Here is a 19081-nt window from a genome sequence, read left to right as displayed (position 1 = left end):
TCTCCATCTGCCTGCTCTTCTCAGAGTTGTGTTCCGTCACTTTCCTGCTTGAAAACCTTCAGTGGCCAAATAAAGGCCAGCGAACCCTTTACCCTGTCATTTAAGGTCCTACACACTCGGAATCAAACCTGTGTTGTAGCCGCTCACGAAAACTGGTGCTCTGGCCAACGGGATTGTTAGTTTTTCTCTGCTAAGCTTTACACTTCCCCACCTTTGTTGTATATCAGCACTGTCATTCCATCCATCTAATGACAATGCTTTAAGGAACACGCAGATAGAGTCCTTGTGGAATTCAGAGGATAGAAAAAAGAAATTCTAGCTGCAGGGGTTCAGGGAAAGACTCAGAATACAAATTGTATTTCAATTGGGCCTTCAAGGATGTTTTCAGATAAGGTGAATAATCTCTGTATATAAATGAAGAAACTAAGATTTAAAATATATTTACTAGGAAATTATTTTCTCCCCTTTTGAAATAGAATGTATTTTTGAGGTAAAAAAATAATAAAGCAATAACAGGATAGAGTACCATAATAATTTAAGTTAGAGGGATTTCAATCTGCACTCTCATTTTATTAAATAAAATTTCTTATAATGTGAAAAAAACTAGATCCATATACTAAGCTGCTGACCTCTCCTCTTTCACTGTATACTCTAAGATTATATTGCCTTCAATATAGGCATCTATAGATGTATATATACATCCTGACCTTCTATTAGCAGACTGAAATTGACTGACTTATGTAGTACCTGGGTTTTCATTTCTGATTTCCCTTGTCACGATGCTACTTGTGAGATGAGTGGCAGAGGCTGGGAGTAAAGTCCAGGGCCATGATTCACACAAAAGAAGCCCATAAATCTGCTTCACCAGGACTAATGACTAATTCCTTTTCACTTCTCGTCTTAGTTCTCATCTTACTTGTACAGAAATTATTCATACTTTTCGGTCTACTCACTGGGTATAATATAACATAGACTATTAATAAATAGTTCTGTATCATAATTAATATATATCAACTATGTATATGGTTTCTAAATGTGACCTGGGTATTACATAACTAGCCTGAAGCTCTGCTCAGATGCAGTTCATCTCCCCACCTTAGAACTCACCTCAGTCTGAGCTGCATCAGCAGAACGCCTTCATTTTCCCTAGAGCAACAGAGCTTGCTGCTATTGAATTGCACTTTAAAGACAGTTTTACCTGTGGAAGAAGTGACTTCCGTTCATTTATAATTATAGAGAGAGGCAGTGTAGCATGGTGGTTAAGAGCAAGGCCTCTGGGATCAAACTGCCTGGGTTTAAATTCCAGCAAGACCATTTATTAGAAGTCTAACTTTGGCTAAGTTGGTTAACCTTGGTTTCAGTTTTACTGTCTATAAAATGGGGGTGACAGTAATATTTATAACACTGTAGTAAAGATTGAGTATATCCTATACATATGTATTCTTTCTCATATGATATATATAATATGATATATTAAAATATGTAATGTATTGTATAAGAGAGAAACCATTTAGAATAGTATCTTATATCTATAAGTAATTTGTTAATAATATTATTATTAGGTGTAACTTGTATATTAAGGCCCAAAGACCTTAATTGAAACAGGAGATAGCTGTTGGTAAATTTGTTTATTGTATTTTGGTTTATATATCTACTCCCAGAGCTAAACAACCAAAAAATAATTTTCTATTTCCCAGAAGTATTTGGATCTTGTCGTCATTTAATTTCAAACTGCAAGTCTAAGTTCAGTTAAAACTTTCATTGCTGTCACCTTGATTAAGCCCTGAGGGTAGAATTTATAGATTTATTGCCAGTTCAACTTGACTCATCATGGGGTAACATGTGAAGGAAACCTGGGCCGGAGGAGCTGTCATGGGATGTTTTGGTGTATGTTCTTTCTTCTCTGAATGACTTGTATCTTATTACAAATACTTATGAGATTTGAACTATTTGAACTGACAGTCTAAATTGATCAAATGAACTAAAAAGCTGTCAAAACCCTACCACATTTTGTGTTAAAGACAGATGGCTCAATGAAGGGAAAGAAGGGAGGATGCGTATCATGCACTGAACTCTGAAATCATTAGCACCACTTTCTACTCTGTGTTTACCTTTATAATCTCATGCGTTGGGCTTAGCACAGCAGCTAAGGAACCATAGGTTTGCTGAATCTTAGAGCTGAAAGGGACCTCGGAGGCCATCTAGTTCTAATCTTCCTTTTACAAGTGAGGAAACAGATTCATTTTGTTTAAATGACATGTAATTCACATGGACATGATTCAGTGTGAGTTTAAAGGGCGAAATCTTAATAAGATGAAAACTTGTCATTTCACAGCCATCAGAAATCTCTCTGAATTCTGAACTCTTGGGCACTAAAAGAATTTCCAAGTTCTTTTGTAGCTGCTTTGCTCTTTGAAACTTGTTGAAAATACATTAAGAATATCATATCTGAAAATTTATGTTTACTACTATTTCTTTTTCTGTTGTCTTCATGTGCAAGCAGACTTTCATTAAGAGTCATCACTGAAGTGCAGCCCAGCAACGACTACATCTGATAAACTGCAAAATGGAGAATCTAGGATTCTTGAAGCTACTGTCAGGTACTTCTATAATTATACTTCTTTGGATTTAATTGACGTTAACTTGTTAGTTCCTTTACCAATCACACTCTGCTGAAAAGTGATATATTTTAGCTTCTGAATAGTTATGCTTCCCCTACACACATACATAAACCTACGCATACGTATGCAATCTCAATTTTTTCTACCAAATTGAGCCAAAGAATCATTAGGCTGGAAAAATATTTATGATACATGATCAAGAATTTATCATAATAAAGGGACTTATCCTAAAACTCCAAAATAGTTCTTTATCTTGACTTCCTTTCCATTCCCAAGAAAGAGCTCTCTGTATTAGAAGTGCTTAACTTGCCGTAAAGTATAACGTTACATTCCATTGTAACGAACACTCTATTATGCTTGAAACTTGCTTTCTGATGAAGGGACTTTATATAAAACTTCTGCTCCAGATCGCAAAAACATGGTTCAGGAAGACAGGACTTAGACATAAAAGAAACCTTTCCAGTTTCCCTACTAAGAATGACCATGTGAAAAGAGGTGCTTTGAACCTAATGATGGAAGGACGCACACTGTCTCTCCCTTCTGCCATCCCATCATTTAAAAAAATCTTCGCAGCTAAGAAAGTGATTTGCTGTTCTTTGTTCTATCTGTTTGGAAGCTGAGCTAGCTTTCCTTAGAGGGAAGCTGGCATGTTGAGGTGGCGAGTGAAGAGCCAAAGCGTTGTCAGCAGTTGGTATTGCCTCTGAGGGCCTGCTTGGCCTCTCCTCCCTCCCTCCTCGATCTTTTCTGCTTTATCAAAACTCAGAGGGCACAGGAGGAGCTCACAGGATTTTACTTTTATTCCTTCATATAAGTGCACTCACGCCTATCTATTCAGCAATGAAACCTATCGCTCTGGAATCACTCATTCACTAGAACTGGGAAAGAAGCGTGACTCAGCCCTTCCCGCCTGCAGAATGTAGTTTGGAATCTGCTATTTATGCCCAGACATGATTTTTTCCAGTTTATCCCGTTAGCTGGGACCTTCCCTCCACCTCCTCCTATATGTCTTGTCATCTTTTATCAGTACAGTTGATTTTATTAAAACAAAAATCAAAACAAAACAAAACGAGAAAAAACCCACTACACTCACAGCAAAACCAGAATGGCTCTTCTGTGAAGGGAGAGCATGCGCAGTCAAGTGTTTTTCCGGGCATGTGAGAGTTTATGCTTTTACGCCTCTCCTGGGACCAGAAGCACATGTTTGCAAGTTGGTTGGCTGGGGTTAGGGTTACAGTCAGCCTGTGACGACAGGAAACAGCCAGCTGGCCCTCCCTGAGAAAGAGTCCATCCGAGGTCTCACTGGCACATGCGTTAAACCAAAAGAATTACACGCCCCTAATCAGTTATATCCAGCCTTTGTGAACTCGGTGGCCCCGTACTCTTCTTCCAGGACCGTTTGTCTCTCACTTGGGAACCAAGCGAGTTTGGGAGCACATAGGATCCAGGTGAAATGTTAACAAGAATCATTCAGACCTCAAATTTGACACTAAGGGAAAAGGGGAGACTTTTCTAAGAGGAGAATTTTCTTTTCCTCCACAATAGATAATAGGGTCTCTGAATGAACTGAATCCAAATACAGCCAGCTCTGAAGCACTCCCAGGTGAGCTTTTCTGATTTTTCTGTGACAATTCACAAAGCCCTGGATGCGTAATGCTGCCCTGAAAGGAATGTAAGCCTGTCAGGTTAATCACACAATATTAGGTACGGAAACGAACAGCGCAACACGAAACACAGCTACATCATTATTTGCAGTAAATGTTAACTCTAAATAAGTGCAACCTGTCCACAAATGCTGGCCATAAACTAATCAAAAAAATAAAATAAAATAAAATCTGATGGATAAACATGAAAAAAAAAAATTCTCCCTGAGAATTTTTTTTTTTTTTTTTTAACTATCAGCACTCATTTAGAGTTTGGGATTTGTGAAAGAAAAGCTTTAAAAGGAGCAAACCTGATTGGCTGTGGCTGCTGCTGCGAAGGGGGCACTTGTTGCAGGAGCTGTTGCCGCAGAGACAGTGGCTGACGTAGCGCTGTGCATCATGGGTACTTTCAGGAGGGGGACCATGGGAGCAATGAACAGGAGGGTGTAGCGTTACGGTAACAGAAGTGGCATTTTGGCATATGGTGAATATCAGAGCAGCAAGCCATCATGGGTTAAACCAGCAGATGGCATGCAATCACAATGCAAAGCAAGGAAGCATATGGGAGAGAAATAAAAAAAAGGGAAAATAGCTTATTACAAGTACAATTAAAGGAAGTTTTAAAATATCATCAGTGATTCCCAGAAAGGCCAAAGCAGATTACTTTGGTTGATGTATTTATAAACCCTTTTACCTCCAGCACTAGATCGTTCCCAAGTCAGAGTCTACAGTGCCTGTAATAAACAGTGCTCCCCAAAACGCGAAATTGTAATGTCCAAATGAAGTAAGACTATGCAATATTCACTTTTAATCATCATTCTAAAACATCAAAGCCTCGATAATGTAGGCCTAATTTGGGTTAGAATTTTCTTGGAATTAATTGCAGTTAAATTGAATGTTTTGGGTCGATTTGGGCCTGCCTGCTTGAACTGGAATTACTGGGGATTGTGGTTTATTTGGGTCAATAAACAGTAGAGCAGAAATCATGGCCTTGATGTAAAATTGTAACACAGTCACTGTGAAACAGCCAGACAAATTTTGCCAATGTTTATTTTTCTTTACTCTAAGTGGAACTAATCCATATGTCCTTAAGACAGACTTTTGTACCAAGGCATTGGAATGTGTGGGGATAGCTTATGTATGTACTATTAAAAGTTAACATCTAAGGGAATGGTAAGGTACAAATACTCATCACAAATAAATCAACACAAAATTAAAAAGGATAATAAAGCAAGGCAGTTGAGACATTTGTTTTCAAAATACATCCATTTATAATTTTTTTTAAATAAATACTTCTGGGAAACTCTGATAACTCTAACACACAGCAAAGAGGAGATAAAGGCACACCACATGAAACTTTAAAACATTGATGAAATTAGCCTGCCTCTCTGATAAAGTAAGCTTTTTCTTTTTTCTTATGCTAAACCATATAAACTATAAAGAGAAACAAAATACAGATCATTAAAAAGCAGACTCGTACTTGTGGTTTTATGTCTTGCAGTGGTTGTTCTAGTCACATTAAGATGGTCACTGTCTTCAGTATACAAGTACATTTTGAAACCTATACATTAACTCTAAAGCCAAATAAGCCTTCAGATCTACCAGTTCCTACAGCATTTCTACGATCTTTGAGGTAAATCTCAATCAAGTGAAGGTATTGTACATAATATAAAAGACAAATAAAAAAAGGTTGGAACCTACCAATACTGGTAGCGGGTGTCATGCACAAAACTGACCCTGCATGTCATGCAATGGTAGGTGGAAAAAAGTGAATAAAGGGAAAGAAACAGGTTAGCGGTTTAGAGTTAACATTCAAAGTGAGATTGAAGCACAACCAGAAATAAGTAGGGTTAGTTAACACAGTCTTTTAGAGTCATTCACATGTTCAGTGTGGACACAAATATATCTGACTTATTTTAAGCCAATATTATTCATTACTTTTCACACTTTTGATTCATCTCCATTGACATGATTCTAGTAAGAATGACATGTGATAATGCAGCAGTCACCTTCCTCTAAGACCTCACAGTATCTTACAGACATTCTCAAGTTCATCCTCCAAGGTAGGAAGTGGGTATTTTACAGATGAAAAATCTGAGGCATAGTAACTACTCCAAGGTCATGCATCGTGGGAGTCAAGGCTAAGGCTAGAAATAGAATTCTGTTCCTAAATCCAGGTCAGGTTTTGTATTCACTATATCACACTGACCTTATTGAATTAAAAGTTTGCTTGTCTGATTGTAAAATGTTTTGTGTCAATAACAATATGAAAATAAAAACAGTAATTAAGATTCCATATCCTCTAAATCAAAGGGTTGCAGGTCAGGTGAATTTTAGAGTACTGCTTGAAAGCCCTCAACGTAGGAAGACTGAGGTTCCCGTGACGGGATGACCGGATGTGTGTGTGACCTATTTTCTGTTATGAGATTCATTATGACAAAGGAGCGGTGGCTAGCAATAAAATCTAAACACTGCAGATGCAAAACAGCACTGAACTGAGGCTGGGATAGGACCAGGGCTAGGGGTTTTTGGTGTCTAGGTGGGTAAGTGGGAGGGTGGGAAGGAGAGAGGGAGGGAGGGGGGTTTACAGCCCTTCCTTGGGAATAGCTGCCTTACCTGTGGGTGGTCATATTAATGTACTTGAATCAGAAAACGGACCATGAATATAACATATGTTGTGGAATACTGAAAAAAGAATTGTATTGAAAGGAATTATCTACTTCTGGTTCAGCTCCTTAGAGTGAAAATCAAGGTAATGTAAGGATTTAGGTAACTGAGGATTGGGTGTCATATGGGTACCAGAGAAGTAGTCTTTAATGAAGGTAGGTGTACCCACTTAGGGTTTTAGAACTGCCTTCTGAGATACTGGGTGAAGAATCTGAGATATGTACGTCTTTATTCTCTCTGCTGAACTGTTCACACCTGAGGGAGACTTTTTGCCTGATCTGCGTTTTGATCAGGCCAACATTAACTAGTCAGGAAAAGAGGCTATTTAACTGGGCGACTCCTGGATTCTTCAGCAAACATGTGCTAATATATCCAACTGAAAACACACACAAACACCTCATGACACCCTATCTTTCTCCAGCCCTATGTTTCTAAACTTCTTCACAATCAAACTTCTGGAAAGTTACCTACACATAAATTTGCACTTCCTTGACCCCGTTTATTCTTCAATCCTCTCCAATTTGGCTTTCATTTTCACTTCTCCACTCAAACTGCATGTCATCAAAGAACTCCGTATTTCTGCAATCAGTAAGAACCCTTCCATCCTGAGTCATGGTAACATTTAGCACTTGTCTACTCTCTCCGTAATAAACTACTCTTTTCCCTTGGATTTTCTGATAACACAGACACAGACACAGACACATATGCAAACACAGACACACACATACTCTATCTCTATATACTAGAGTTTTTCAGGGCTCAGTCTGGTTCCTTTTCATCTACTCTATACTTTTCTTCTGGTATGTCATTCACTCCATGGTATTAATTCAATTTAAGATTTAAATACTATCTACAAGCTCAAGGCTTCCAAATTTATGTATCCCGCCCAGATAGCTCCTCTGAGCTCCAGGTTTTTCTGTCTAACTGTTTATCTGGCCTTCCTACTTGGATTTCTCACAAGCATCTCAAATCGAACATGTCCAAGCGTTGACCTTTTCCACAGCATCTGTTTCTCCACCTCAGGAAATGCTAGATGGACGTCACCATTGATGTCGTAGCTCTAGCCCAAACTGAAAGTTCTCCCTGACACCACTTTCCCTCGTGAAATTCCCTGGTCCAACTCACCAATAAGACAAAGCAGTTCTGCTTCTAAAGTGCGTCTTGTGTTTGTCTATTGGTCCATCTTCACTGCCACTCCTCATGGCCTGATCACCATTTTATGATCTGGGATCGGCTATGCAGTAACATCCTAAGTGGTCTTCCTGCCTCCATTCTCGTCCCCCCCTTTAGTCCATTCTCCATTCTGCTGGCAGAGTAAACCTTCCCCAATACAGGTCTGTTCACTTCTCTGCTGGAAATGATTCATTGCCTTCTCATTGCTTTTAGGATAAAGGTTCCCATGGTCTAGTCTCTGACTATCTCCCCAGCTCACACTATACTCCTCCCCTGGCCCCCATGCACCAAGCTTCAGACAGATTAGCCTTTCATTTCTTTGAAATGAACTCATCACACTTTTGTCCTACTTTTGGGCTTCTCACAGCTCTCCGCCCCTGCCTAAAATCATCATTACCCCATTCTTCATTTTCCAGGTCTCGAGGTATATGTTGCTTCTTTAAAAAACTCTTCAATTGTTCTGTTACCTATATTCACATGCCACTTAAATCAGTTTCCTATTTTAAACCTTACTGAACTCTCTACTTTTTCATTCATTATACTCATAAAAACTTTTAATTATATACTTCTCTGGCTATTTATTGAAATCCACCTCTCCTCTTCCACTGTAAACTCTGGAGGGCAGGGTTCATGTCTGTCTACGTCTATGGGGCGCATGGTAAACAGTCAATTGAGTGAATGTTCTCAGCCACCAGTGAGAGTGTATTGGGAGCAACTTATTCCTAAAATGTATTAAAGTACCCAGTTCGTGAATGATTTCAAAGTCAACCATGGCTGGATTCAAAATCATCCCTATAAAAATTCCATGTTATTCTCTCGCATTCCAATGCGGATGGGCTTTCTTGGAGCACTTTCCTTTCTTGGACACACCTGAATGTCACTGAGCTGCAGATCATCAACAGCAGCTCCTACAGCCACACTGGGCTAGGACTGGAACCGTCCTTTGGCTTCAGTTCAGGATGCGCCTGAAACGCTCAACCAAATCAATGTGATGAGCATCTCTCTCTATGTGGCCTAAAAGTGATATGCATATCGGAAACACAGAAGTTTTGCAATGTGTGGCTGTCTTACTCAATGGCAGATTCTGGTCCTGATCTTCTTTCTAAGCTCCATCTCTGCCTTTTCACCCCACTCTCTCCCACCCCCCACCCCTGCAAACACAGCCCCTTCAGTACTTTACACTGAGCTACAACGGGCAACTTGTTATTCCTCAAGTACACTGTTCCCAATCCATGCTCTTCCCCCTGCCTGGGATGCTCTTCCCACACTGGTAAAATTTCCTTTCAAAGTCCTAAGCAAATTTCTCCTCCTTTGGAAAGTCCTTCTTTCTCCATATCCTTCGTCGCCACCACCTACTGCATGTCCCATGGCGAATACATTGTCTCTTGCTTCCTCATTCTCAAATCGCTTTGCCCACTCCCTAAGGTAGCCCTTCACGCTTTGCATTATATTTGGTTTTTGCCGTGTTCTGAACTCCGTTGTATGCCCCTACTGGCTTTGGAACCCAGAACAGACTATGTGTTCAACAGTGGCTTGCTGAATTCAATAGGATAAACACATTTTGCTATGGTTATACAGATAGGGTTTCCACTAAACACTGACAAATCTTTCACCAAGGTGTGTGATACACTTATGTAATAGTATGGTTTCTGATCATTAGGCAGTATTTGTGCTAGCACTTCCCTGTTCTACTTACTCTGTATTTCCAATATAATGAAATAAATCAAGGAGAGAGTCAGTAGGTCGTCTTTGCTCTGACTGGCAGAAGCATTTCACTAAGGCACTAATTCTATTAACAAACACTTCTCAAATGTTTTCTGCTTCAGTTGCACAAACATTTCAGCTCTAGAATCTGCGAGTAGAATTATCTGGACAATTCCATGAATCATATATTCCACTTTACGGCAAAGGCACAGCCTCAGTTTTCCCATCTGCAAAATGCAAATAATTACGCCTGCCACTTGGCGGAACTATCTTGAAGGATAATGAGATAAGAACACTTAGAGGAACTCAGAATAAACCTGTCAGAGAAATGCCAAGAATTATTATGCTGCTATTTCTGTGTGTGTGGTTTTTGTCACTTTCCTAACATAGCAAAGAAAAAGTATAACCACTAGGTTAAAACAATGCCTATCAAAAAAGGAAAAATCCCACCCACTGCAAATGTGCTAGGGCATCAACCAGGGTGATAATTATATTAGCATGGGTTTGGAGAAGAATCCCATATTTTGCGTAATATTTTAAATTAATATCTCCACAGCCTGGAGGCAGAATTCCTGAAATTCAAAGTCACATTGTATCAATGGGAGAATTTTAGCAGCATATCAAAAACTTCACTGTGAATGACCTTTCAGTAAAGGGTAACTTCCAGGAGAACATAAAATGTTTTTTTGTTTCACATTTATGATAATTGTTAATGTAAAGTATTTAGAGAAAAATCAAAATCTGTCAGTTTAAAAGTAATGAGCTCCTCATTTACTAACTTAAAAAAATTTTTTGAACATCATCACTTAATTTTCAGAGTTTAAAACAACAGTGATTAACAAAGAATGATTATTATCATTATCATTTTAAATTAGGTTGAAAATGTGGCTTATGAGAAAGAGTGCCTGAAATAAAAACTAGAGCCAAAATAAACACTGAATTTTCTGTTACGGATTTAACTGGGGGAAGGACTATGCTAATTTCCTTTTAATAAAATTATCCTTTCATCATTTAAGAGAAACGTGAAAACTTCATAGAAGTTGAAATACCATTTCAGAGCATGAGATCCACGTGTTTGTTCATTATGATATTTATGTCATGTTACAGATGGAAATACTTCTAATGCACAGAATTAAGCGGGCTAGGACCCACTTTTCTGCTCCCAAAGCCCACTCTATGGAGAGTTGCTGGACACACTTGAACAGTTCTTAAAGAGTCCAGCAGGGGGCGGAAGTGCACAACCACAGCACCCAGAACAGCCTTTGGGTCCTCAATACAAGCATTTCATCAACTATAATCAGGCCATTGCAAATGGGACGTTATTCGTTCTTGCTTTGGAAGTCTTTAAATGGTTTCCAGGTGAAATATTTTTAAATGAGAATTCTTCCCGTGATTTAACAAGTCGGCCATTATTGAATTGAAGTGTTAATACGAGTTAGAGGCCTTCAGCCTTTTGCATGGCTTAGCTCCAGGGTTTCAGAGGCATTCCCAGGAAATGGTAGTGGCATTACTACCCAGTCTTCAGAAACAGACTTGTCCTTTTCTGTTTTTCCACTCAGTATATTCTTCCACAATTTTTTTCTCTTAAAATATCTAGTGACAAGGTCTATCAAATATGACACTTGTAGAAATCACACAGGGCCTTCAGATAAGTTTACCTTCTAGTAATTATTTTATAAACATGCTATATCAAGTGGATTACAAGTACAATCACTGCTGTGCTATAACTGTACTGAAATGTCACTAATTAAGGTTGTAATAGGACAAGATTGAAGCCCCAATAATTACTGATTTGGAGACACATTCTACAGGTCTATGAGTCTATTTATTTTAAGAGAAGAGCAGAACTAAAATAAGAAAACTATATACTAAGAACCACTTTACTAATGTAATTTATATTTTTTACTACAATATAAATATTGTTAGGTTAATAATTCATTTCAAAGTGTAGATTTTATATAAAGAATAGGATAGAAATATTTATTCAGCTCCCTCCTATGTTAATTCCTGATATGCTACAGGATTTAAGAAAATAGATAACAAACGTGAAAAGTCCACCCGTGTGGATTGGGATCAATATGCTTTTTTTTTTTTTTTGATAAAATTGTTATTCACCTATATTGACCTTCAAGTCACTGTCATAGGCTGAAAATTTTGACTTCAAACTAAGAACTCAATGGACAGCCTTCTCACTAAAGCCTAAGTCACTCCGTGGTTCTTTTTTTATTTTTATTTTTGACATTCCAGCAAATTTTATTTTGCAAATGTTATCCCTTCCTTTAGCTCAGACTAAAAGGTCAAAACCCCAGTCATTTATGGTGACTCTTTGTGTTTGTGTATGGTGTATGTAGGTCTGTGGTCAGGAAGGTGGGTAAAAAAACAGAGGGTTGGCATGCATTGTGGGTAAAAAAACAGAGGAGGGTTGGCGTGCATTGTACTCTTGTTCCTTCGCTTTTATCTGATGTTTTATGCCAGGCTCTAAAGGAGGACTCTGGCCTCTGCCTATGGAGGCTGGCTGGTGTCATGTCATGTACATCGAGCTGGTCACAGGGAAACTGGGTTCTAGGTCTTTTTCTCTTTAGTAGTGCCACCTTGGGAAGTCACTGCACATTTAGGGGGCCTCAGCTTTCTCATCTGTAAAACAATCAATTGGATGAGGAGATCACTAAGAATCCTTTAAACTTCAAGGTTCTGTGATTAACAGAATTCATTTCTTAGTAGGATGACAGAGTTAAAGCACCTTAGCACCTAATATTATCAGGCATTGGCTTAGAAACTGAGGATAAGAGTTCTCTATATTTGTGAACTTGGTGGAAGTTGAGAAGGATGGCAAAAGAGATAGAATGGATGTAAAAATATGAGTAGATGTTTGCTTTAATTTGAATAGCCTCTCTTTTTGTTTGTTTGTTTTGTTTTGTTTTGTTTAGTGCTCTGAATAGGAATAGGAAAAAAAAAAGGTTAGTATTTACTGGAATTGCTATTTTTAGGTCATTCAGGGTTAATGACAAATTTCAATTGTCACACATAAGAGGTCTTACTTACATAAACAATTTTTACACAGCTTGTGTAAACACAAGAAACCAAAAGCCCTAACTGCTGTTTGCTTCTCACGGGTTCAAACTGTCACTTAACTCTATAAAATATTTGGCTTTAGAATCCTAACAGTCTTTAGCTATTGTCCCAAGCAAGGTAAATTATCTAGATAGCTAGGACAATGATGAGTTTCAGGCTGTATTTATCGTACCTTTAAAAGCAAACTAGATGCCACCAAACAGCTTAAAGGAATGAGAAGAAAGCACATGACCGGAGGGCACACGGACACAGGACTTGGAACTGTCAGGGCACGTACCTGTCGGAATGAATGCCGTGTGTTGCTGCAGCTGTGCACTGGTGAGAGCCTGCTGGTAGTGCAAGACGCTGGGATTAAAGACGGTGCTGGCACCGTTGCTTTTTTCAAGTGCTTGTCTCTTTGGTAAAGGATGAAGAGCACCAGGAGGAAAGGCCTGTAAGGGAGGAAGTGGATAAGATACGTGTAACTCAAAGTGAGCACACCTTCAGCGTCCACAGAGATCATCAACTGCAGCATACTTTTAAAAAATGACAGCTAAGGAGATGCGTCTGCCATGCACCTTAATTTAAACAGCGGCAAAGTCGAATGAGTGAGAGTTTGTTACCGAGAGCAAAGCATGATTTCTGTAATCCAAAACGGTAGCATCTTAACTAAGGAAAAGAAAAGCTATCAAGCAACAACAACGAAAAATGACTTCAGCTTTTAAAATGAGTTAAACTAGTCTAAGGGGGGAAGGAAGCATTTGTGTTATTATTAATACCTATTCTTTTCCTTAACAAAGTGGCAATTTCTTGAATTTAAAGGTTAATTAGAATTATAATGAGCATTTTTCCAAGCCAAGTAATTTAAATTTGCTTCACTCTTTTGGAAAAGGTATTAAAATTTGTTAGGATTAATTTATTCCACATATTACATATGAAAATGAGATGGCTAAACACCTTATTGAATTTTTTTCATTAATTAATAATAATGATTGTTTGCAACCAATATTTTACAAGTAATACAAATCTCAGATGGTTCTCTGAAAAGCTACATGCAAAGCGAAAGGTGAAAGGTCAAAGTACCAGGTCTACAGATGCTTCGAGAGGTCGCTTCATTGCTTTGGCAGTCGACTGAGTCTTTTAATAACAGGCAGCGAGCACATGATGGCAGTGGGCCAATGGGATTCAAGCGAATTAACATACAGGTAAACAGCAAGCAGAGGTGCATCATGGGAACGGCATTGCATTGTGGATAGGTGAGAAGGAAAAAAATATTCTGAATGCAATATACAACGTACAAAACACTAGGCATGCACAACAACAAAAATGTTCTCTAAAGAAATGAATATTACACCTTAAATTAGTATTGAAGCAAAAATGCATCTACTATACCTTAGTTAAAAGCATATAAGAGAGTAAAATATAGATGTTTGAAATTCAGGAAAGTTAATTAAAACAGCAGCTTGCATACACACCATAAGCATTTTTTACATTGCTTCAGAAAAAAATGCAAAACTTTTAAGGGCCACAGGATTGAAGAACTTCTGATAAGTTAGTTTTCAAATATAAAACAATGAATGCACTACGTATAACATCCAAGTTATAAGATCCAAGTTGAAAAAAAAGATAATATCTTTAACTTTTATAAAAATAATTTTTAATGAAGATCTAGCCTAACAAAATGAAGCGGCAAACTGAGACAAACAATTCAGGCAAAAAAATATTCAAACACAAGATTATTTAGGCAAAACTGTTTGGGTTTGGATCTTAATTTTTTTGTCTGAATTATGTGGATAATTGTCTCAGTTTTTCTCTTCACTTTGCTAGTGTGGATCTGGTAACGTGGAATAAGGTTCCAAGCTTAACAGGTTTTGAATTTGCATGGTAGGTTTCTCAAATGTCCTGCTTTTATTCCATCATATGGTTTCTAATGACTAACTTATCATCCATTCTGTTTTCCACCACATTTGAAATTTTAATTCAATTTATCGCGAACAACTTACCAGATTACACTAAGAAAATACCCTTTAACGGGTATTTAGTGTCCTCAGGTATCAAAATAATTTATACTTAATAATTCTAGTCGTACTTTTAAGTATAATCAGTGACCAACCCAGTTAATGAGATGTGGGAAACTCTTGGCTAGAACAAGTACAATAGCTAAAAATAGCAAACAGCTAAAAGAGCAAAGAACTGCTTGGACTATTAGAAGTCAAATAATATCTTTAACTTATAACCATACTTGTGGGCAGATAGTTTCATTTAAACAGCTGAAATAATAATAAATATTGATTTAGACCATGATGAAAAAATTTTCCTGTTCCTTGATAACTGTTGTAAAAAAAAATCTAAAAATTTTATGATGGAATTCTATGAAAATAAAGAAATTCAAAGGAATAGCTCCAATGCAAACAAAAGAAATGAAATACCCATTTTCTATGTTTAGCACAATAGGTAAATCCCTAAGGTTTGCACAATAAATACAAAATGTTTTATTCTAAAGTTCCGAGTTACAGCTATGGCATTTGAAAGAAAACGGGATAGTATTTAACCCTCAAAATGGGAAACAATGAATGGTATCTTCCTTGGCCAATAAAGAGCGGTTCATCATCATTTGAAGACTCAGGATTAAAAGTATGGAGGTGATAGGAGGTAAAGGAAAGAGCTAAGGGTGGAGCGGGGTGGAGACTAGCAGTAAAGCGGAAAGGACTGTAGATAGAGGAGAGGCTTAGAATGGCCAGTGGAGAAGCTGCTTTGGAAGGCAGTCTGGATAGAGGCCATCACATAATATGAAATCATCGTTCTTCAGGCAGAATTGTGAACATTTTCAAAACCCAACAAGCTTCACAATGAGAAAGCTTCTTTGAATATTCTTTCCTCAAATGTCAGTTTGCCATGATGTAACTTTCATGACACCATTTTTGTTTAAAATCTTTCATTCCTGTATAGTTTTACACTGCTAGATAATGCAATTTTTAAAAATTAAAAAAATTTTTTGCTTGTATTAGTCTGTACTAACTACATAAAGCTGCATAGCCTGTTCTCATAGAGTACACTAACAACATTAACTGGATGGTTAAACCCAAAATCATTTTGGCCTCAACTTTCTGGTTTCAATTCTTTCCTTCACTTTTCCAGTCTGTGAGAGTTATAGAACAAATCTGCTATTGGGTTGATCTTTTCTGATATGCTAACTAGAAGAGTGATTATGTCTCCACAGGCTGGTATTTATGAGCAAAATTTTGATTTAACAGAGCATCATTTAATGAAGTCTCCAAGTAGAAAAAAGAAATATTAAATAGTTCTCCTTAAGATCGACACCTGAAAGGTTAATGTTCTCTTTTTTTCCAATCTTAGTTTGATGAAATGCAATTTTGACAGAAATTATAATAAACTAGGAATTTAAAGAAGCTGAGAGCCCTAAACTGAGCTGGACAGTGACTGCATTTCCCTTTCTACCACTCCTTATTTGGGGTTTTCTTTACTAAATGCAAATATCTTGTCTCTTCAAGGAAACACTAAGGTCTTGGAGGGTCGAGTGTACATATTCATATCTTGCCCACCTCACACTTTGAAGCACATGGGTAGAATGTTTTTAAAAAACTGTATGGATGAATAATCATGTTCTAATGTGGCTTTGTAGTACACAGATGTTCCGTTTTAGAGGGTATTATGTGGCTGCAGGCATATGTTTACCTATATTGAAAGATCTTCAGGCTTAAAATAGACCTGAGCGATCCCCAAGCCCGGTGCATCTTGGGAGCTTCCTTAGGCACCTATGCAGAGAACGAGGTTCTCTTTAATTGAGCCCCTACTGTGTGCCAGGCACTGGGCACCCATTCTTGCTGGCTTCACCAACATTTCTGATCCTTTGCCCCCTCTGGGCTTTCTCCAGCCTTATATACATACAGCCAGGCTTTTCATTTTCTGGATCAAGGAGCAAGCCAACTTCAAGCCAAGGCAAGCCAACCAAGGGCCCGGCATTAGAGGCAAAGACCAAACCTGAGGAGTCAGGAAATGCTGACGACAGTAATCAGAGCTGCCACTCGAACGTGGAAGAAAAGGATGTGGACAAGTAGGATGGGATTCAAAGTTCCCGTACATGTTTTCTTGAACAACTGAAACTTATCTAGCTGATGGCAGCTGGTCCTGTTTCCTTTTACAAAATAAGTATCTCCTGGTGTAGCCCCATTTTGGTGTGTGTGTGAAGAAGGACTGCTGACTTGAAGATCAGATACCTTTGTGTTAAAATTACCAAAGAGAAGCTCTGTCTGGCTTATTCTTACATTTGAAAAATTCTGATGAGGATGATGCTCATGTTTTAAGAGGCAGTGCAAAAGAATAGGCCCTAAAGGAAAGAGATGTCTCTTTTTCTGGAATCAAAGCTTTAGATTCCTTTTCAGGTCCAGTTAATCCAGAGAAGGGGAAATCCCGGACAATAATAAAAATTGCACTACAGAAATTCTTGGTGTTCAGATATGGAACCCAGGTGAATGGAATACTAATATCTTCTGACTGCAATCATCACTCCCATTTGTTCTTTTAAATAAGGAAATAATAGTTTTTCTTCAGTGTACCGAGTAATCTTGCTATGAGAATAAGAATACTTGGACTTCATCCAACTGCAACTAGACTGGTTTCAAATGAGCCTCTCACTTCAACTAAAAAGACATGACAGATTCAGTAATTTTCATGTCATTGTCAGAAAGAAGCTGACGCTTTGTTCTGAAACTACATTCCTTTGGGTTGTCTTTGACGGTGTTGCAAGATCACCTGAAGTATCAGAACTCCAAATCTGGGCACAGGGTAACAATCTAGGAAACTATGGTAACTAAATATACTGACATCCACTGCAACAAGGTCTGTGCATCTTGATGAAAATGATGTGAAAATGCACAGAAAGGCACATAGAGGAGTCGAATCTTGCTTTAAAGATACCGGGCTGTTTGTGTAAATGGCCATTTCTTCTCTTATCTCCATCAACCCAGGTCATCTACCATTGACATATTCTAGGTGCACTGTTCCTTCAGTGATTGAAGAACATACTGACTGCAGATGTTAGAACTGGTACTTCTAGGTAACAGCCGGATAAATCAAGGCTCAGATAAATTCAGGGCTCAGCTGTAAAGGTCACTATTAGTACCAGTGTTTTCTTGTATTTAACAGGTATTTGAGGTATAGGGACTAAGTTTTTCATAGTCCCAGAACCTCATCTCATATCCCAGTGGCCAGAGATGGCCATCGTGATCCGGGCTGAGCCAATCACGGCATGCTATTACTCTCACCACAGGACAACCACCAAAATGACCCTGGTGGCTCATTTTTTTGTTCCTAATTGGAGATGGTATAGATACTATTTTTGTCTCTTGTCAGGAAATGTAAGAATGTGTCCCTACAGGTGTCCAAAGCCATGGCCAGTGTTGTTTGGAGAAGCTGATCTTAGAGAATGGAGCTGATATACCAAGAGGAGCAGAAAAAAAGAAAAGAGAGAGACCTACTGGTTTTCAAGTTTCCGGATCCATCTACCCCTGAGCCCTATTTTACCGCTCCTCCCTTGGAGGGCACTAAATGATCTAGTGAAGTTTTTGTCTCTTGCAGCCAGAGTTCTAACTAGCCTTGGGGGTATCCTTGATACCTAGTTATGATTTATAACATTCGCTTAAGGTAAAAACGTGTTCTTTGTGCCCAACGATCAACACACCAGTTAGAATAAATTTGGGCTGGCCTGAAAGAATGATTACAATGAAAAACATTTTACTTCTCGGTAGGATGAGATCTTCACTAAGTGGATGAAGATGGATTCCACACTGCAGAAGTGTATAGAAGACCTCATTTGCTCTCTAAAAGAATTCCTTTTTCATCAGCATTAAGTGACCAATTTATTCTCATCTCCCCTACAGGTCCCTCACCCCCTGCACCTAATTATAATCAGTTTTGAAAACCACTCTTTTATGAGAACAAAAAGGGGAGAATTTATCTATATTGTCCTGACTCTCTCATGTGGATGCATACATTCCCACATATATAGAAACTCACAGAAAAATCACTGTTATGTCCAGTGATGAAAAAACACTAAAGGGACGAGGACTCTGAGAAGAAACAGTGAGAGAGATGAAGGACTCAGTGCTCAAGATACTTGGGAATAAGCTGAGATTGGAAAGGTGTGAATAAGCACACAGGCCACACTAAGCGGTGATGACGTTAAGGGCAGGCTTTGTGCCTTCC

The 19081-nt window shown here is 38.3% G+C and overlaps 1 protein-coding gene across 4 annotated transcripts in view; it reads right to left on the bottom strand.

Annotated features, from left to right (window-relative positions):
- The window catches only part of MBNL2 (muscleblind like splicing regulator 2), a 151882-nt gene that overhangs the window by 21433 nt on the left and 111368 nt on the right, over positions 1–19081 (bottom strand). The window contains exons 6-9 of one of the 4 annotated variants that reach the window (XM_059995744.1): positions 13940–13993; positions 13155–13308; positions 4573–4667; positions 1571–4279 (exon numbers count right to left, since the gene is read on the bottom strand). In XM_059995744.1, the coding sequence (XP_059851727.1) occupies positions 4085–4279; positions 4573–4667; positions 13155–13308; positions 13940–13993 (498 nt within the window). In that variant the 3' untranslated portion in view covers positions 1571–4084. Of the gene's footprint in view, positions 1–1570; positions 4280–4572; positions 4668–13154; positions 13309–13939; positions 13994–19081 lie in introns of those variants that run through there. The other 3 variants (XM_059995746.1, XM_059995745.1, XR_009516781.1) reach the window with 3 other exon arrangements.

This window comes from Delphinus delphis, chromosome 18 (genome assembly GCF_949987515.2).
Source record: "Delphinus delphis chromosome 18, mDelDel1.2, whole genome shotgun sequence".
In the NCBI taxonomy this organism is placed as follows: Eukaryota; Metazoa; Chordata; class Mammalia; order Artiodactyla; family Delphinidae; genus Delphinus; species Delphinus delphis.
Note: the sequence above shows the minus strand (reverse complement) of the source record. Positions and strands in the feature narration are given on the sequence as shown.